The following is a 21,793-nucleotide window of genomic DNA, read 5'->3' on the forward strand; positions in this document are numbered from 1 at the left end:
AGAAACTATCCTTTCCCCATTGTGTATAAATCTTAGCATCATTGTCAACATCAGTTGACCAAATATGTGAGGGTTTATTTCTGGACTCTATTTTATTTTATCAATCTGTGTCTTTTCTATGACAATATCATACTGTTTGATTACTGTAGCTTTGTAATAAGCTTTGAAATCAGGAAGTGTAAGTCCTCCAATTTTTTTCCCCTCGTTTTCTAGATTGTTTTGATTCTTTAGAGTTTCTTGAAATTCCATACGAATTTTAGGATGAGTTTTTCTATTTCTGCAATAAATAACATTGGGATTTTGATAGTGATTGCATTGAATTTGTAGATCAACTTTGGGTAGTATTGGCATTTTAAGAATATTAACAATGTAAGTTAGTTGGTGATAACTTTAGTGAAGGAAACGAGTGGGTGAGTATAGTGGGCTGCACATCATGCAGTCTGTCCTGTCTCCAGCTTTTGGCAGCTCTGGGAAAAAGGCTTAAACCATTCTTGGGATTTTTGAGTTTAATAACAGCAAGCAAGGGGTGGAGTGCTTAATCCATTTAAATAAATGATGAACATTAGAAAAGGTGTGTCTTCCAGCTTTCCATTCTCTTGGGGCTGTAAGTAGTAGGAGCTTAAATACTTAATGGTTTCCAGCCTCAATTACCTGAAGGCGGTGATTAGAATCTGAAAGCAGAACACAAGGAAGAGGTAGGCAGGAAAAATAGACTGGAAGGAATCTATGAACTTGGCATATTGTACTATTTATTTAAGTCTAATCTCTTTCAGTATTGTTTTGTAGTTTTATGTAGAACTTTTTTTTTTTGCTTCTTTAGTTAAATATATACTTAAGTATTTTATTCTTTTTGATGATAAAGTAAATGGTATTGTTTTCTTCATTTCATAGACCTGATCTTTGTGTTGATTCTGTAGTCTGCAATTTGCTAAATTAGTTTTTTGGTGCTTTTTTTTTGGGGGGGGGTGCATTTTTAAGGGTTTTCTTACATATAAGATCATGTCATTGGCAAGAAGATAATTCTATTCCTTTTTTTTTTTTTTTTTCATTTATTTATGATAGTCACAGAGAGAGAGAGGCAGAGACATAGGCAGAGGGAGAAGCAGGCTCCATGCACCGGGAGCCTGACGTGGGATTCGGTCCCGGGTCTCCAGGATCGCGCCCTGGGCCAAAGGCAGGCGCTAAACCGCTGCGCCACCCAGGGATCCCTATTCCTTTCCCATTTTGCTGCCTTTTCTTTCTTTTCTTGCCTAATTGCTCTAGCTGTAACTTCCAGTAGTATTATGTCAAATAGAAGTGGAAAAAGCAAACATCCTTATTTCAGATTGTAGGGAAACGACTTTCAGTCTCTAACTATTAAGTATGATGTTAGCTGTGTTTTTATTTTGTTTGGTAAAATGGATTTTATCATGTTGAGGAAGTTAATTGATATTAAAGTTTATTGAATGTTTTTTTTTTTTTCATGAAAGGCTGCTGGATTTTTTCAAATGCTTTTTATTGCATCAGTCAAGATGCTTATGTTTTCCTTTTCCTTCAATCTGTTAATATTATGTGTTACATTGATTTTTGTATATTGAACCACCCTTGCATCCTAGAGATAAATCTCACTTGGTCATGGTATATGATTCTTTTCATATGCTGCTTATGTTACAGGATTTCTTTTCCTTTAGGGCCCGTAGTTCTTGGTCATGCTGCTTCAAAGAATGAAGATGTAGACCAAATGAAGAGTGGTGGGCAGCAAAACAAAGTTTATTGATAATACAAAGCTCCTGAAGAAGGGGGGGGGGAGCGCCCAAGAGGGTTGCCACCTGAATTTCTAAGTCTAGTGGTTTTTATGTGCTCGCTGGCAGGCTGTTTTAATCTGATTAACCCTCTATGAGTCTGTCACCTTGTCATGTTTTTGTTGTCTACCTATCACTTGGAAAAGGGTGGAGGCTACTTCCAGGGTGGTGTTTAAGGGTGGTTTCCTCTTAGGTTGGGGGCCCTACCTATCTTTGTCCCTGTCTGTCTTACAACTATCCTTCATTATTTGGTTTGCTAGTTTTTGTTGATGATTGTTTGAATATGTGTTCATGTTAGGGTAATGCTGGCCTCAGAATGAGTTGGAAAGTCCTTCCCCCTTGCCCCCCCTTTCAATCTTTTGGGAAGAGTTTAAGAAGGATTGGTGTTAATTCTTCAAATATTGAATAGACTTCACCAATATAGTCTTTTGGTTCTGGGCTTTTTGTTGTTGGGAAGTTTTTGATTACTGATTTCATCTTATTTGTTATATGTATATTTGGATTTTTTTATTTGTTCTTGATTCTGTTTTGATAGTTTGTATGTATAATTTGCCCATTCCATATAGGTTATCCAATTTGTTGGTAAGCAGTTGTTCATTGTATTCTTTTATAATCCTTGTTGTTTAAAAAACTTAAAAAAAACCCCTTTTTATTTATTGAGAGAGACAGAGAGCCTAAGCTAGGGGGAGGGGCAAAGAGAGGGAGAGGAGCAGACTCCATGCTGTGCAGGGAGCCTGATGAGGAGCTCAGTCCCAGGATCCTGGGATCATGACCCAAGCCAAAGGTAGACACTTAACCGACTGAGCCACCCAGGCACCCTATAATCCTTATTTTTAAAAATTATGTGAAGCATCCCTTTATCTGCGTTTTAAGAAAATGTGGCAAAATGTACATTGTTTTCATTTGGGTCAAGGTATTTTCTAATTTCCCTTGTGATTTCTTTGACCAATTGATTGTTTTGAGTATGTTGTTTAATTTTTACCTGTTTGTGAAATTTCCAGTTTTGTGTTGATTTGATTTCTAATTTCATTCTGTTGTGATAAGGATAGATACTTTGTATGGTTTCAGTCTTTTTTAAGTTTATTAAGATTTGTTTTGTGGTCTTCCCTGATGGTCTGTTCTATTTGCAGTAGAGAAGAATATGTGTTTTGTTGATGCTGGGTAGAGGCTTCTGAATACGTTAGGTCTATTTGGTTTTAGGGTTGTTGAAGTCCTCTATTTTCTTACTGATTTTCTGTCTGGTTACTGTAATATCCATTACTGAAAGTTGGGTATTGAAGCCCCTGTTATTGTAGAACTCTGTTTCTCTTTTAAGGCCTGTTAATTTTTGTTTCTTATGTTTTTTGTTTGTTTGTTTGTTTTGTTTTTCTTTGTTTTTTGTTTCTTATGTTTTGAGACTCAATTATGAGATGTGTGTTTACTGTTAATTGTCTTTTTTGGATTGAACTTCTTATCAATATATAACGTCATCTTTGTTTCTTTTTGTCTTAAAATGTATTTTGTTTAACAATTATATGATCACCCAGCTCTCTTTGTAGTACTATTTGCATGGAATACCTTTTTCTGTCCTTGTACCTGTTTTTTTTTTTTTTTTTTTTTTGGTCAGGGAAGGGGAGGCCTGAGGGAGAGAGAATCTTAAGCTGAGCAGGGAGCCTATGCAGAGCTTGATCTCAAACCCTGAGGTCATGACCTGGGCCAGAATCAAAAGCTGGAGGCACAACTGACTGAGCTGCCCAGATGCCCCTGATTTCCATGGTTTCTGATAGGAAATCATTTGTTAATCTTACTGTGAATACTTTGTACATGAGAAGTTACTTTCTGACTGCTTTCAAAATTCTCTCTTTGGTTTTCAAAACTGAATAATAGTGGGTCTTGGTGTGGATTTCTTTGAGTTTATAATGTTGGAGTTCATTGGACTTTTTGGTAGTATATAATTGTGTCTTTCATCTGATTTGGGAAATTTTTGGCTATTCAAATACTTTTGAATACATTTCCTTTTTTCTCTTTTCCTCTTTCCTGTTATGCATATGTTAGTGTGCTTGATAGAGAATAAAACAAATAAGAAACTCAGGAAACTACTAGGAGCAGAAAAAATTTCAAGACAAACTATTAGTGTTCATATATGAGATGATAGTCATGAGACAAGAACAGAGTGCTGTAAAAAGTAATAATCAGAAAATTAAAGTGTTTTTAGAAATGAAAATACGATATACCCGTTGTGCTCCTCTCCTCCAAAATGTAGAAGAGTTGGAAGATAGAGGTGAGGAAATCACTCAAGAAAGAAAATAAAGGTAGAAAATATTAAAGATAAGATAAATGTAGAATCCGTGTAGGAGACATTAAGTTCAATTAATAGGAACTGAAGAAAAAGAACAGAGAAAATGAAAGGGAGGAAATGATAGAAGACATAATAATACAAGAAAAAATTTCCAGAAGTGGGGGGACTTGAGTTAGAGATAAAAGAACCAACTGAATACCCAGAAACATTCATGAAGATATATCTGCTCCCAGAGCTCATCATTTAGAAATTACAGAACACTGAGGGGAGCCTGGGTGGTTCAGTTAGTTAAGTGTCAGACTCTTGGTCTTGTCAGGCTCAGGTCATGATCTTCGGGTTGTGAGATCGAGCCCTGCATCTGGCTCTGCATTCAGTGGGGAGTCTGCTTGAGAGTCTTTCTCCCTTTGCATCACCCCCCCCCCCCCTTGTATGCATGCTCGCTCTCTGAGATAAATAAATCTTTAAAAAAGAGAAATTGCAGAACACTGAGAGAATATCCTAAAAGTTTCCATAAAGAAGACAACAATTCAGTAAAAAAGATGAAAAGAATGGCTTGATTTTCTCAGTACTAACACTGGAAACTAGAAATCATTGAAACAATACCTGTTGCATTCTGAGTGAATGATCTCCCTTCCCTTCCCTTCCCTTCCCTTCCCTTCCCTTCCCTTCCCTTCCCTTCCCTTCCCTTCCCTTCCCTTCCCTTCCCTTCCCTTCTTCCTTTCCTTCTTCCTTTCCTTTCTTTTCTTTCTCTCTTTTCTTTCTTTTATTTATTTATGAGAGAGACACACAGAGAGGCAGAGACACAGGCAGAGGGAGAAGAAGCAGGCTCCATGCAGGGAGCCCGATGTGGGACTTGATTCCAGGACCCTGGGATCATGCCCTAAGCCGAAGGCAGACACTCAACCACTGAGCCACCTAGGTGCCCCCAAAAGTAGTATTTTTTAAAAGATTTTATTTATTTCTTTGAGAGAGAGAGAGTGTGCATGTGTACAAGCAGGGGGAAGGCAGAGAGAGAGAGGAAGAAGCAGACTACCTGCTGATCAGGGAATCGTGGGGCTCTATCACAGGAACCCAAGATCATGACCTGAGCTGAAGTCAGACACTTAACTGACTTGAGTCACCCAGGAGCCCCTAAAAGTAATATTTTAAGCTTGGTGGTTTATTGCTAGTATTTCAGTGTTAAAAATAACCAACTGCAAATGATAGATTACATAATTATAAAGTCACATTTAGTGACTTTATAAAGTGTTTAATAATATATTCATTTAGGATTTATTTATTAAGCACATACCATGCGTTGTAATTCAGTCTCAAGAGTCCTAGTTTATGTGGCTTCCTTTTGCTTAGCAAGCTTTTTTCCTGTAGGAGAGTATTATTGACAAACGCTCTCTCTCTCTCTTTTGTAAAATTAAGATAATATTGACATACAATATTATATAAATTCATGTGTACATCGTAATGATTCGATATTTGTATATATTGTGAAATTATTACTATAATAAGTAACTACTGTACAAATGCTATGTTTTTATAGAGCTTGAGTGGTCCCTGGTAATTTTCTATAACTTGTAAGATGATCAGAACCAATACAACATTAGCATCACTATGTTTCAAGGATTTGTGTAGAATTGTGGCATTTAGTTGGAATAGACTCTAAAGATATCCTAGTTTAGCCACTCATTTTATAGTTTACAAATCTGTGACTCAGAGAGGGTCACTGTCTCTTTGTTGAGGGTCATTTAGTAGTTGGGTGGGCCTCAGTGGTTGGAGGCATTAGCTGAAATTGGTTCATTATGTAATTTTTTAAGGGGGGGGGAATCTTAAAGATTTTTTGTTCATTTGAGAGAGAAAGAGTGAGTGAGAGCATAAGCAGGGGGGAAGGCTAAGAGGGAGAAGCAGACTCCTTGCTGAGGAGGGAGCCCAACATGGGGGCTCTTACTCAGGACCTCAGGTCATGACCTGAGTCCAAGGCAGATGCCTAACTGACTGAGCCACCCAGGCGCCCCTATTTTTTTTTTTTTTTTTAAGTAGTACAAACTTCCAATGGCTTTCTGTAATCATGCCTTACAGTAGTTGCCCTCTCTGTCCTTTGGAAGGGTTACTTGAGAAGTAATTATTGTTGTGATTAGTTTTTCTGTTCTTGTGCAACAGTTGTTTTCTGGTAAATTTTCTTACCTAGTGTAGGCATACAACTTTTTAAGTCTCAGACTCTAGAAGAGTCTGATACCTGATAGAGAGTTTGTGGCAAATAAGCAAACTTCTGATAGCTCTGGTTTTTCATGAACAAGCATTGTGCTGCTGTTGCTTTGCATAATTGTAACTTAAATGCACACAGAGACCCATTTAGCTTGAAATCAGACTGTACCTGCACATAGTAGCTAATGTAGAGTGTGTGCAATATTATGCAGAGTTTGTAGAAATCCATGCCTGTTCTCTGGAACCTCACATGAATATTTCATTCCCAAATTATAACCACCTGTAGAAATCAGAGCCCCATATCCACCCATGCTACTTAGGTCCTCTTTTTTCCCCTCCCCTCCCCTCCCTTTTCTTTTTTCTTCTCTTTCCTTCTTTCTTTTTCTCTCTCTCTCTCTCTTGATTTTATTTATTTATTTGACAGAGAGCAAGAGAGCACAAGCAGGGGGAGTGATGGAAAGGGAGAAGCAGGCTACTTGCTGAGCAGGGAGCCTCATGCTGGGCTTAATCCCAGGACCCTGGGACCACTGTCAGAGCTAAAGGCAGACACTTAATCAACTAAGCCATCCAGGCACCCCTTAGATCCTCTTTCTGAGTGTGCCCTCACTCCTCCTTCCTTTGAGTGTGTACCTTGACTTTGCAGTAAAGCTTCCTCTGTTTTACTTCTTTCTGACTTGTCCTTGAATTCGTTCTTATGGTAAAGTCAAGAAACTGGTGCCGACTGCTGGTTTAGGTCTCAGGGCCTGAGAACTCCCTAAGTCTCTAGTAGTCAGTAGGCATTATTAGGATTCAAGGAAGGAAGACCCGATTAGAGCAAGAAGTAGAAAGTGGACTGATGTTTTATAATATAAAAATGAAATGGGATATATTCTAAATACTATTGTTTCCTGTATTCAAACAACTTTTTAAAGAAATTCATTAAAAATTCTTTTTATTTTCTTGATAATTCCTTATGTAAGGTTAGAATCTCATTTAATTCTCATTTACTACATTCTAAAAATGTAACCAGGAACTAGAACATGGGTCCAACATTTTTATTTGACTCAACCAGTTTTGCTGAGTGCACTGGGAAGTGGTGAACCTTACTCAAAACCTTACCTCCTCAGAGAGGACTTTATTTCTAGGAATTACAACATTTTTGGGGAAAATTTGTACTATTGATAGCTTAAAAATAGCAATTTTGCTATATATAAGTACTATTTTTTTTTTTTTTTTTTAAAGTGGCCTCCTTGCCCAATGTGAGGCTTGAACTTCTGACCCTGAGATCAGGAGTTCTATGTTCTAAGGATTGAGCCTGCTAGGGACCCCACCATGCTTTCTTTTTTTTTTCTTTTCTTTTTTTTTTTTTTGAAGTAACAGGATATCCTGCCACAGTTTCTACAAGAATTTAGATATAGTTGTATGTTTAGCAACTATTTTGACAATTATGTGAAACACCTTATAAAGAATATTGAAAGCAGAATGTGTAAATTAAATGAATTAAAATATCCAAAAACCAGCAACAGTAACATTTTTTTATAGCTAAAAATGGTAAAGCTTTTTTTTTTTTTTTTTAAATTTTTATTTATTTATGATAGTCACAGAGAGAGAGAGAGAGAGGCGCAGAGACAGGAGCAGGCTCCATGCACCGGGAGCCCGATGTGGGATTCGATCCCGGGTCTCCAGGATCACGCCCTGGGCCAAAGGCAGGCGCTAAACCGCTGCGCCACCCAGGGATCCCGGTAAAGCTTTTTATTAGAAAATAAAGTTAGCCATAAAAGATAGCAATCGTGAAAATATAAGATGGTTTTGGGTTAATTTCTTTTTTTTTTGGCTTAAATTTTAATTGTAACTTAAAAAACATAAAATAATTTAGAAAGAAGAACATAATCAATTTTTTTTTAATTAAAGAGAGAATATCAATCTTATTTAAGTAATCTCTACACCCCATGTGGGGCTTGAACTCATGAGTCATATGTTCCTCTGATTGAGCCAAGCAGGTGCCCCTCGATTGGATTGCTTGTGTTTTCTTTGTTCTATTTCCTTTTATATTCATTGTGGTACATCAGTTGCTAGTTTTATTTCCCTTTTAGTTGAAATTGTTATTGAGTAATGTAAAACAAATTTAACTTCTAAAATTCTCATATTGCCATAATTATATTAGAACATTTTTTTTTTTAAGATTTTATTTATTTATTCATGAGAGAGAGACAGAGACAGAGACAGAGACACAGGCGGAGGGAGAAGCAGGCTCCATGCAGGGAGCCCAACATGGGACTTGATCCCAGGTCTCCAGGATCAGGCCCTGGGCTGAAGGCAGCACTAAACCACTGAGTCACCCAGGCTGCCCATATTAGAACCTTCTTTATGACCATTTGAGTTATTTACCAAGTGGATTTTAACTCCTCATATGGTTATCAGAGTTTTTTTTTTTTTTTTTTTTAATTTTTATTTACTTATGATAGTCACACACAGAGAGAGAGAGAGGCAGAGACACAGGCAGAGGGAGAAGCAGGCTCCATGCACCTGGAGCCCGACGTGGGATTCGATCCCGGGTCTCCAGGATCGTGCCCTGGGCCAAAGGCAGGCGCCAAACCGCTGCGCCACCCAGGGATCCCGTTATCAGAGTTTTTAAGTTTGTACAATTTCTTAAGTTTTGAGAACAAATTTTGAAAGTCTCACCAATTTTTTAAAAATGGCTTTTACATTTTAAATAACACATTTTGTTTTTTTTTTTCAACCCAATAGTTTGTTTGCCTAATCTGGACTTGAAGCAATTCATCTGCTGGAAATCTGCCATTTTACAGTGCCACAATTGGAAAGAAGCAGGTTTTCAAATAATGGAAGACTCTAAGGCCTCAAAAAATGAAAATCATGAACCAAAGAAGAATGCTTGGGCTATATCTAATCAAACTTTGAAAACTAGAAATGATAAATCCATAAAAGAAATTGGGACCAGCTCTCCAAATAAGAATAGTAGCAAAAAAAATAAGCAAAATGATATTTGTATAGAAAAAACAGAAGCTAAATCATGTAAAGTAAATGCTGCCAACGTAGCAAGCCCTAAAGATTTAGGATTAGTCCTTCGAGATCAAAGTCATTGCAAAACAAAAAAATCACCTAATTCACCGGTGAAAGCGGAAAAGATACCTGTTTCACAGGCAAAAGCAGAAAAATCACCAAAGTCCCCTAATTCACCAGTGAAAACAGAAAAGACACCCAGCTCACAGGCAACAGCAACAGAAAAGGCACTTAGTTCACAGAGGAAAACAGAAAAAGTACCCAGTTCTCAGATGAAATCAGAAAAGGTCGTTGGTTCACCAGTAGAACCAGAGAAGGTGCCCAGTTTACTGTCGAAGGAGAACATCAGACGGACAGAATTACAGCAAATTGGGAAAAAAATTCCAAGCTCTTTTACTTCTCTGGACAAAGTGAATATTGATGTTGTAGAGGGAGGAAAATCTGCTTTAGAAAACTCACCACTATCTCAGAAGCAACAAGCATGTGCGGATAATACTGGTGATTCTGATGATAGTGCTTCAGGAATTGAAGACATAGCAGATGATTTGAGTAAGTACAAATTAGATTATCCCACAGGTTACATTTTTGGAGAGATTTTCTGATATTAATGTTCTTTAGATAACCCTTAATGTGATTTTTACTACTTTAATTGCAAAAAAGACTTTAATAATATGGTTTTTTAAGCTAAAAAAAGAACCTTTTTATTTATTACAGTAGGTTAAAAGCCTGTGCAAATAGAAATTAGGGGCTCCTGTAGTCTGTATGTACCTGTGTACACACACACACACACACACACACACACACTTTTTAAGTGTTCCTGGTAATATGTGGCTTATTCATTCAACAAACATGCATATATTGAGTTCCTTTTATATACCAAGCATATGTTTACAAGGGAAAATAAAAAAATAAAGCACCAGACCTGAAGGATACTTCTAGTTAGATGGGAGTGATACACATAAATAAAGTGGTAATTTAGTTCTGCTAAAAACTTAAAGAGTTGAGAGAGTGTGTGATCTGATTGAGGGATTATTTAGACTTTGGGTTGAGAAATGCAGGACATAAATGTGAGAATGAGAGTATGATTGAGATTAAGTATGACTGAAACAGAATTAGGGGTGAAAGTGGCAAATGGGAAAAGACACACAGTAATTGGAAAAAGACACACAATAATTGGAAAAAGAAGATCTTTTTGGATGTGATACACAGTTTGGACTTTATTATGAGTGTTTTGAGAAGCCATTGAAGAGTTTTAAGCAAGTTAGTGCTATGATCAGATATACATATTTTTATACACATATAAGTATATGTACATATATCGTATATACATATATAAATGTTTATAAGTATATATAGAATATATACATAAACTATGTATATACGTACTTTTAATAGTTTCAGCTGTAGTGCAGCAAATTCTTTTTTTTTTTTTGATTTTTTTTATTGCAGTTCAATTTGCCAACATTTAGCATAACACCCAGTGCTCATCCCGTCAAGGCCCCCCTCAGTACCCATCACTCAGTCACCCCAACCCCCCACCCGCCTCCCTTTCCAGTACCCCTTGTTCGTTTCCCAGAGTTAGGTGTCTCTCATGTTTTGTCACCCTTACTGATATTTTCACTCATTTTCTCTCCTTTACCTTTATTCCCTTTCACTAATTTTTATATTCCCCAATGTAGTGCAGCAAATTCTTTGACGGGAAACAGATTGGTTAGGACACTTGGAATTTACTTGAGACTTTTTGGTATGAAGTTCATTTTCTTTTGGGATTTTGATCTTAGCTTTAATTGCTTATAAAGGTCTATGTCTTTTGAGTACTTTTTTTTTTTCCCCAAGATTTTATTTATTTATTCATGAGAGACACACAGAGAGAGAGAGAGAGATGTAGAGACACAGGCAGAGGGAGAAGCAGGCTTCCGTTGTGGAACCTGATGTGCAGGACTTGATCCCAGGACCCTGGGGATCATGACCTGAGCTAAAGGCAGGCCCTCAACCACTGAGCCACCCGGGTGCCCCTTAATTGCGTTTTCAACATAACAGCCAGTGTCCTGTTAAAATTATTCAAATCATGTTACTACTTTTCAAAATGTTTCTGTAGTTTCCCATACATTAAGATACCAATTAGTTTAGCGCCTCCCTTTGACCCAGGGCACGATCCTGGAGACCCGGGATCGAGTCCCACATCGGGCTCCCGGTGCATGGAGCCTGCTTCTCCCTCTGCCTATGTCTCTGCCTGTCTCTCTCTGTGACTATCATAAATAATAATAAAAAAAAAGATACCAATTAATGTCCTTGCAGTAAACAATAAGGCCCTATGTGATCTATGCCACTGTCCCACTTGCCTGCTTTCATTCATCTACTTCTTACTTTCTCCCTCTCTGTCCCAAGTACGTGATTTCTTTGCATTTCCTCAAATACGAAGGATGGCTTTCACTTTTACTTTTTCCTCTGCCTGGAACATTCATCCCCAAGATGTCCATATGGCTTGCTCTCTTACCCTTCTTCACCTTCTCAGTGAGGGTTTTGCTGGATCCTTTATCTAAAATTTATAATTCTTTTTGCCGGTTTAATTTTTCTCCATTGTCTTTATCACTGTCATATTTAAAATTGTTCTTACTTTAAAAAAATTTTTGTTATTAATTTTTAAAGATTTAGCACATGTGTGTGCACACACATGAGGGGGAGGTGGAGAGAGAATCTCAAGCAGGTTCTGTGTTGAGCAGGGAACCCAGTGTGTGGCTTTATCTCACAATCTCGAGATCATAACCTGAGTCCAAACCAAGAGTTGGTCTCCAACTGACTGCACCACCTGGGGCACTGCTGTTATTAATTTTTTAAGTATATTCCACACCCAGTGTGGAGCCCAATGCAGGGCTTAAACTCAGGATCCTGAGATCAAGACCTGAACTGGGATCAGGAGTTGGACATTCAAGTGACTGAGCCATCTAGGTGCCCCTATCTTTTTATATAATAGCTTTATTGAGATATAATTCACATGCCAAAATTTCTCATTTAACAGCATACAGTTTAGGGTACCTGCCTGGGTGGCTTAGTTGGATAAGTGACTCTTGATTTCGGCTCAGATCATCATGTCAGGGTCTTGAGATCGAACTCTGCTTTGGGCTCCTTGCTCAGCATGGAGTCTGCTTAGGATTCTCTTCCTCTCCTGCACATCCCCCCCCCTTCCCCCACCCCCGCCCCCTCCCCTTCCCTATTTGCCTGCATGTACTCTCAAAGAAAAAAAGAGTAGAAACATAATTTGGTGGTTTTTAGTACCATATTCATAAAGTTGTGTAGATATTGTCACTGTCTACTACCTGAAAATTTTCATTTCTGCAAAAGTAACTATACCCATTAGAGTCACTACTCAGGGGCTCAGTTGATTGAGGCTCTGACACTTGAGTTTTGGTTAGATTGTGATCTCAGGGTTGTGAGATCAGCCCTGCATTGGGCTAAACGCTAGGTGTGGAACCTGCTAAAATGAGTGAAAATATCAGTGAGGGTGACAAAACATGAGAGACACCTAACTCTGGGAAACGAACAAGGGGTAGTGGAAAGGGAGGTGAGTGGGGGGTTGGGGTGACTTGGTGATGAGCACTGATGGGGGGCAGTTGGCAGGATGAGCACTGGATGTTATGCTATATGTTGGCAAATTGAACTCCAATAAAAAAAATTAAAAAATTAAAAAAATAAATCCTTGATAATGCTTTCACTGGGAGAAAAAAAAGATTCTCTCTCTCCTTCTCCCCTTCCCCCACTAAAAAAAGAAGTCACTAATCTACTTTCTGTCTCTATAGATTTGCCTATTTTATGTAAATGGAATCATACAATATGTGGCCTTTTGTGTTTGGCTTTTTTCACTTAGCACAATAGGTTTTTTGGTTTTTGTTTTGTTTTTATTTGAGAAAGAGAGGGAGAGAGAGAGCATGTGTGTCTTTAAACAGGGGAAGGGGCATGGAGGAGGGACAGGGAGAGAATCCTAAGCTGACTAGGTGCTGAGCTCAGAGCCCAAAGTGGGACCCTATTCCTCAACCCTGAGATCATGACCTGAGCCCAAACCAAGAGTCAGATGGATGTCCAACCGACTGAGCAACCGAACACCCCCCCCCCCCCCTTTTTAGAGAAGGAGGACGACAGAGAGAGGGGTAGAGGGAGAAGGAGAGAAAATTTTAAGCAGGCTCTGTGCCCATTGTGGAGCTTGATACAGGGCTTGATCTCATGACCCTGAGATCATGACCTTAACCAAAATCAAGAGTCGGATGCTTAACTGACTGAGCCACGTAGGCACCCCTGCACAGTGCTTTCAAAATTCATCCATGTACCTTACTCCTTTTTATTGCTGAATTCCATTGTATGGATATATCACATTTTTTTAATCCTTTTATCCATTGATATTTGAATCGTTTCTATCCTTTTCTTATGAATAATGCTGCTATGAATGTTTTTTTTTTTTTTAAGTTTATGTGTGTATGTGTGTTTTCACTTGATAACATGTTTTGGGGTGGAATTGCTGAATCATACAGGAATTACTATCTTAACCATTTTAGAGTTTATAATTCAGTGGCATTAAGTACATTTATAGTGTTTTACAACTATCACCACTATCTCATTGCAGAATTTTTTCATCACCCCAAAAGGAAATCTGTTACCCATTAAGATTCAGTCCCCTTGGGGCACCTGAGTGGTTCAGTTGGTTAAATGTCCAACTTTTTTTTTGAAAAGATTTTATCTATTTATTCATGAGAGACACAGAGAAAAGCAAAGACATAGGCAGAGGGAGAAGCAGGCTACCTGTGGGGATCCCGATGCAGGACTCGATCCCAGGACCCTGGGGTCACGCCCTGAGCCAAAGGCTGACTCTCAACCACTGACCTACTAGGAGTCCCTGGCATCGAACTTTTGGTCTCAGCTCAGGTTTTGAAAAAAAAAATTCACTCCCATTTTCCCTCCCTCCATCATCCTCTGACAACCACTAATTACACTTTCTGGTTTTATATATTTACCTATTCTTGGTATCTCCTAGAAATAGAATTATGTAATATATGATTTTTTTTCATGTCTGGCTTCCTTATTAAGCATCATGTTTTCAAGGTTCATTTGTGTTATAGTATATATACACATCAGTACTTCTTTTTAAGGCTAATAGTGTAGACTGAATTGGTCCCCTTAAAAAGTACATATGCTGAAGCCTTAACTCCTAGTGTGATTTTATTTGGAGATAAGAGGTTTTAGGAGATAATTAAGATTAAATGAGGTCATAAGGGTGGGGTCCTAATCCAATAGGATTGAAAAAAAGAGGGAGAGCTCTGTCTCTCTGTATGCACTAAGGAATGGCCTCATGAGGACACAGCAAGAAAGCAACTGTCTACAATTCACAGAGAGCTCTAATCAGAACCAACCCTGCTGGCACCCTGATTTTGGACTTTTCCTGCCTCTAGAACTGTGAGAAAATAAATTCCTGTTGCTTAAGCCACCTAGTCTCTGGTATTTTATTATGGCTACCTGGGCTAAGACAGTTGAATTACGTTCTGCTATATGGATATGCCACATTCTGTTTATTTATCAGTGATTGGATGTTTGGTTTGGGTCTTTTCCACCTTTGACTGTTGTAAATAGTGTTGCTATGAACATTTATGTATGGGTTTTTGAATACCTATTTTCAACTCTTGTGAGAGTATTAGTATCTCATGGGACTAAAGTTCTATGGAAAAAAAAGTTGGGAAATTCTTCCTAATGTTATTTTATATTGATATTGATTTCAGAAAATTAAATAATTTTGTTTTTCTGTCTTTTAAAGAAAGATATATAGCTTTCTATAATTATATTGGCAGAAATGACAGTTTTACAGGAATTGATGTTAGTTGCCTTGTTATGCTGGGTGAATTGTACATATAAAAAAGAGAAGAGGGGGCAGCTGAGGTGGCGCAGCGGTTTAGCGCCGCCTGCAGCCCGGGGTGTGATCCTGGAGACCCTGGATCGTGTCCCACGTCAGGCTCCCTGTATGGAGCCTGCTTCTCCCTCTGCCTGTGTCTCTGCCTCTCTCTCTCTGTCTCTATGAATAAATAAATAAAAATCTTAAAAAAAAAAAAAAGGAAAAGAGGGTTAGAATATTTTTTTTTTAGTATATTGTTTTCTTGCTACTATCCTTTTTCATGAAATGTAGAAATAAAACGAGGATTTTACCTTTTTTTAATATTTCCATCATAAAATGGCTACTAAGAAACTAAATTATTTTTCCAAATACTAGGACATCATTGCAAATTGCTCATTGTGCATCAGTGTTTACCTGACAGTAATTCTGATCTTTGAATCCTTCTTATAACATCTTTACCTAAGAGTTTGCCATATGATTCCAGAGACTTCAGTGCCCTTGTGGTAGAAAACACATCATTTCCAGAGGCATACCATTTCTTCTTTGCGTGAAAAATTAGTGCTATCAAAAGGTAGAATAGACTGTCATGGTTCTTGTACATTGCATGTAGTTAGTTGGCTTTTGAAGGTAGAGTGGAGAGATCTTTTGGTTGTCTATGAGCATTTACTTAAACAGTGTTTTTAGATACATCCACATTAATTTATTTGTTCAACACTTCGATTGTATCATCTCTGGCCTAGGTATTAAAATCTGAAAATGAAAAGTTAAATAAAACCTAGTCATTACCATCAAGGAATCCATCATCTAAGGTAGAAGATAGATATATGAATACAAATTATAGTAATACGCAAATGTGAGATAATAGCAAGTGCTATGAGACTGCAGTTGTATAGTTGAACAACAGTTTTTGAACTGCACAGGTTCACTTATGTGGATTTTTTTTTTTAAGATTTTATTTATTTATTCATGAGAGACACACAGAGAGAGAGGGCAGAGACACAGGGAGGCGGAGAAGCAGGCTCCATCCAGGGAGCCTGACCTGGGACTCGATCCCCAGTCTCCAGGATCATACCCTGGGCTGAAGGCGGCACTAAGCCCCTGAGCCACCAGGGCTGCCCTGTGTGTGAATTTTTTTAAGTTTTAAAAAATTTTAAAAAGGGCAATAGGTAAGAAAATAAAAATTTTTTAAATTATTATTTTTTTAAGTAATCTCTATACCCAAAGTGGGGCTTGAACTTAAAACCCTGAGATCAAGAGTCACATGGTCTACTGACTGAGCCAGCCAGAAAACCCTGGTTTTCTTTTTAAAATAAATACATTATGTTACTGTAAATGTATTTTCTCTTATGATTTTCTTTTTTTGTGGGGGGAAGGAACAGAGAGAGAAAACAAGACAGACCCTTAAGCAGGCTCCATACTCCGCACAGAGCCCGATGCAAGACCTGATCTCCTGAGATTATGATCTGAACTGAGATCAAGAGTTGGGCACTTAACTGACTGAGCCACCCAGACAGCCCCTTAATAGTTTTCTTTTTTTTTTTCCTTAATAATTTTCTTGATAAGAATTTCTTTTTTCTAGCTTACTTTATTGTAAGAATATAATATATATATATAATTATATAATTATACACATAATACATATATAATTATATATATAATGTACAAAATATGTGTCGACTTGTTTATGTTACTATTAAGGCTATTTGTCAACAGTAGGCTATTAATAGTTAAGATTTTGGGCAGTAAAAAGTTATATGCAGATTTTGACATCCTAAGCCTTAATATTACTCATGTGTCAGCTGTATAAAAAATATCAGACTGTCTTTGAAATGGTTTTAGCCTAAACTGAATTTTGCAGGACAGGTAAACATTACTAGTTGAAGTGAGGATAGTCTTAATAATGGAAGGAACAGCATATATAAAAGGCATTGAAACTTGAAGTAGCAGTGATCCATTCCAGCACATTTGGTATGAATGAAGTTAAAAGTGTTATGGTAGGATGTTGTAGTTATTCTGTTTACTGCCTTCATGAAGGAAAGGATGGCATATAATATGCTAGAGTTTAAACTTTATCCTGAACTCTTTGAAAGCTTTTTAAGTATGTTAAGCAAGAGAATAACATAATTCAGTTTGCATTTAAAAAAATTACATTGATAGTGGAGCCTACCGTATGCCAGTCCCATAATGCTAGGTGCTGGAAATGAAAAGATGGTAGCACACAGTCTATGCCTTGAAGAGATTGCAATCTAGTTAGGCAGAGAAGCAAAGAAAAAATACTGATGTGGTAGAGGTATTCTGAGTTCTTTGAAAACAAAGAGAGAGGTGCTTGATGTGGGTTTGTGGTCTAAAGATATATGTTCTTTTAGCTGCTAGTGTATATAGTGATGAAGTCATTAAAGTGATTTTAGTGACCAGCCTTTGAGACTTAAAATAACTTTTTATCACACTTCAGAATTCAGAGATTTTACAACATGGTTGTTATGTTAGCCTTGTGTAATCAGCCTTAGTCCTATTTGTCTCGATAGATTGGAAGAACAAGGAAGATAGGCATTTGGCCCATCGAAATAGATTTTTCTTTGTGAGTTTTGATACCATGTATATCTCATACTTGTATTTTACCTAAGTATTCCAACTTGTACAGCTAAGGAAAGTGTAAGGCAAGAATATTTTTCCTGTATATGTATAAATTATTTTCCATTAAAATTTTTTAAATTTATCACTTCTGATGGTAACTGATTGCTTCCTTTTCTAGGTAAAATGAAGAATGATGACTCTAATAAAGAAAACTCTTCAGAGATGGACTATTTAGAAAATGCTACTGTGATAGATGAATCTGCATTGACACCTGAGCAGAGGCTAGGCTTGAAACAAGCAGAAGAACGCTTAGAAAGAGATCACATCTTTCGACTTGAAAAAGTATATTATGTCATTTTAGTTACTTGGATGAATATGCATGTTTCATAACTTTTCTTTGCCAAGTACAGCTCTTTTTCTTTAATTACTAAGGCAGAGATAGCATTTGTTTTTCCTTGCTTCCCTCTTTCCTTCCTTCTCTCTTCCTTTCTTCTCTCCCTTTGTTTAGCTAATCCTTATGTCTGTGAGTCTGATCTCATTGATTCATTCCAGGGATCAACAAACTATGGCCTACCCTCTTATTTTTGCCTTTTTGTTTATGTGCTTTGTGTTTTTAAAATTGTGTAAAATAAGTGTAGTGCTTGGTTTTTGTAAGCAAAATTGTATTGATACATAGCCATGCCCATTTGTTTACCTGCTGTCTATGACTGCTTTCATGCTACCATGGCAGAGTTGAATTGAGTGAGTAGTTATTTGCTCCAGAGAGCATATAGCTTGCAAAGCATAAAATATTTGCTGTTTACCAAAGTATAAGAGATTTATCAAAATATTACTCTGTCCCTTGATAGAAGAAATTTGCTGACCTCTGATTTATTCACTTATCAAAACATAAATGAGTGCTTGTTATGTTCTAAGTACTACACTGGGATATATTGATGAAAATGGCAGTTGGTGAATCAGAAGTGAACAGTCCATTTGGAGTGACAAATAAATTAGCAAATATTATATGATATACTGCACTCACTTTTCTCCTTGTTTTTTCTCCACTACTTTCCTCTTTTGTCTCCCATTTACTGAATATCTCTTATGTATTCAGAATTGTTCTAGCCATTAGTATCTTGTTCCTGAGTCCTAATTAATTTCTTAGCTTAGAAGTACATATTCGTTGCCTTAATAAAAACACTGCTAGGTATTAAAGGAAATAATCATAAATCAATCTGTTCATAAAAAAATTTGGGATATTTGTGAGTATGTATATAAGGAAATAGGTCATCATTCTTGACAAATAAGAAATGAAAGAAATGATATAATTTTATAGAGTTTAGGAAAATGAGATGGTATCTAGGTTGAAGAAGGCAATCCTGAGTTATTAATAGAACTTTTGACAGAATAGTCATCTTGTGAAAATAGAAAGGAATATCAAAAGGTAGAGGCCCATAATAAGGAAGAGAATTTAGGTTGTATAGCTAGTCTCCAAAGGTCCGAGTTAGAAGAAAGTCTTTTTTGCAGTTTACTATTTTACTTATTAGTTCTCTCATTCCTCACTTTCTCTTTCCTGAGTCTGGAATTAGTAGCTATTCTGGATCTGTGTATTGTTAAGATAAATATTGAGTGCTATTCATGTGCCATGATCTAATGATAAGTTGAATTGGGAATGTGTGGCATTTCTAAAAACATGATACTGCTTTTCTAGGAGTTTGCTAATTAGAGAAAAACATGTAAGCAAATAATAGTAATAAGAAAGTATTGCCTGAAATCTTAGACAAAAGAGTGATCAACGAGTTGGGATATAGAGGCATCAGTTTGGAGAATGCTTTATAAGGAGGTGACATTGGAACTGAATCTGAAGGCGTAGGAGTTTACTAGGTGAATTGGGGAAGGCTGGTGCAGGTGAATTATACAGCATGTATAAGGGAAATGTGAAAAATATTTTAAGAATAAGTAGGTGACTGGATGGGTTAGAATACAAAGCACAAAAGATCAGTTCTTCGGAGATGAAAGATATTGGAGTGGAATGGATATTTGATGGTGGTAGGAAAGAATGGCTTGGTGTAAAAGAAAAGTTTGGGAGCATGGAAAATACTTTTTTATTTGAATTTAAGCAGCAATGATATAAAATGAGTGTGCCAATCCTAGCGTAGATGTCTATAATCTCTTGTTTCTGGCACTTTGTTTCTCAGTCCTCTAAAACCTCTTTATTTTCAGTTTAGTGTACTCTTTTTTTTTTTTTTTTTTAAGATTTTGTTTGTTTATTCATGAGAGACACACAGAGAGAGGCAGGGACACAGGTAGAGGGAGAAGCAGGCTCCCTGCAAGGAGCCCAATGCAGGACTTGATCCCAGGACACTGGGATCACGCCCTGAGCCAAAGGCAGATGCTCAACCACTGAGCCACCCAGGCATCCCAGTTTAGTGTACTCTTAATTAACATTTTTTCTCTACCAACTTTAGATACTCATTAAGAATATTCTTAACTATTTGCTTTTGATTTTATCAGGTCCTTTTGTTCATAGGTAGGTATCCATAGATTATCTGATTGATAAATAAAGATACAGGTTTTTAAACTATACCAAAGAATCTAAGAATCTAAGCTATTAGATCAGAAGGATAAATTTCCCTATAGTTAGTGTTAAATATTGATTAGGAAATACTTAGAATTTCCATGCCCAGCGATCTTTATTCTAGCTGGTCTGCAGAAACTTTAAAAAAGTTATTAGTGTGTGTGTTTAAGGGTAAAATAAAATATAACCATGATGAAGGAATTTTAAAGCATTTGTTTATGCATTTTTCATGGGTCTCTTCTGTGAAAATAGAAGCTTCATGATGTTGTGAGAACATTTTTGTTCTTTGCTATTGTGCTTAATATAGTACCTTGGATGTAGTAGTTGGTTAATAATTAGAGGTGGTTTGCTTAGTGGTTAAGTTTATAGGTTTTGGAGTCAACTGGGTCTACCTCTGCCACTTAAGTGGTTGGATAGCAGATAAGTTCTTTAATCTCTTTAATTAAACTTCAGTAACCTCATCATTAAAATGTTGCTAAAAGGGCAGCCCGGGTGGCTCAGCGGTTTAGTGCCTGCCTTCGGCCCAGGGTGTGATCCTGGAGACCCGGGATCGAATCCCACATCGGGATCCCTGCATGGAGCCTGCTTCTCCCTCCTCCGGTGTCTCTGCCTCTCTCTCTCTCTCTCTGTCTCTCATGAGTAAATAAATAAAAAATCTTAAAAAAAAATAGAAAATAAAATGTTGCTAAAAATTTAACACCTAGCTCATTGACTGTTATGAGGATTAAATACGTTAATACAAGTAAAAGTTGGGATGCCTGGGTGGCTCAGCGGTTGAGCATCTGCCTTTGGCTCAAGGCATGTTCCCAGAGACCAGGATTGAGTTTCACGTCAGGCTTCCTATATGGAGCCTGCTTCTCCTTCTGCCTGTGTCTGTGCCCCGCCCCCCTCTCTCTGTCTCTCATGAATAATAAGTAAATCTTGAAAAAAATAAAAAATACAAGTAAAAGTTCTTTGTATAGTGTGTTTAAGCACTAAAGATCAGCTACTTGTAGAATTGAGTTATTTTACCACATAGAGCAATTTTTATTACTCATTTTAAGGTTATATAGAAGCAGTTTTTGGTGTTAGAGATTTATCCAAAGTCAATTGAGATGTCATTTCAAGCCTTCTGACTCCCCATTCATGTTAAAATACACTTCTTACCAAAAGAATCTGGACAAGTCCTTATCTGCCAATATTTTACAATTAAAAAACTTATATGAGTGATTTCCTGACTCCCTTTATAATCTCATCAATATTTATGACTTTCAGTGTTCTGTATTTATGTTTTCATAAATAAATAAATTTAAAGAACATGAAGGATTGACCTATGTGGGAATTGGGAAGAGACATTCCAAGTAGAAATAAATGTTAATGCTAAGACTCTAAGGTAGGAATATGCTAATATGTCTTGAGAAACTGCAAAAAACCTAGTATATGACTAGCTCTGAGTGGTAATGAGGGCCATGTCACAGGGCCCCTTAAGAGGACTCTGGTTTTTATTCCAAGTATGAGAGGAAGACAGTGAAGGTTTTGGGTAGAGAATTAAG

The 21,793-nt window shown here is 37.2% G+C and overlaps 1 protein-coding gene across 19 annotated transcripts in view; it reads left to right on the top strand.

Annotated features, from left to right (window-relative positions):
• TUT4 (terminal uridylyl transferase 4) overlaps window positions 1-21,793 on the top strand; it is a 127,062-nt gene that overhangs the window by 20,742 nt on the left and 84,527 nt on the right. For all 19 annotated transcript variants that reach the window (XR_013350319.1, XR_013350320.1, XR_013350321.1 and 16 more), the window contains exons 2-3: window positions 8,983-9,804; window positions 17,880-18,043. Coding sequence is in view for 13 of the 19 variants with exons in the window: in XM_077844910.1 (XP_077701036.1) it covers window positions 9,075-9,804; window positions 17,880-18,043 (894 nt within the window). In the remaining 6 variants the exon portion in view is untranslated. The remainder of the gene's footprint in view (window positions 1-8,982; window positions 9,805-17,879; window positions 18,044-21,793) is intronic.

The sequence above is a fragment of the Canis aureus genome, chromosome 13 (assembly GCF_053574225.1).
Source record: "Canis aureus isolate CA01 chromosome 13, VMU_Caureus_v.1.0, whole genome shotgun sequence".
Taxonomy (NCBI): Eukaryota; Metazoa; Chordata; class Mammalia; order Carnivora; family Canidae; genus Canis; species Canis aureus.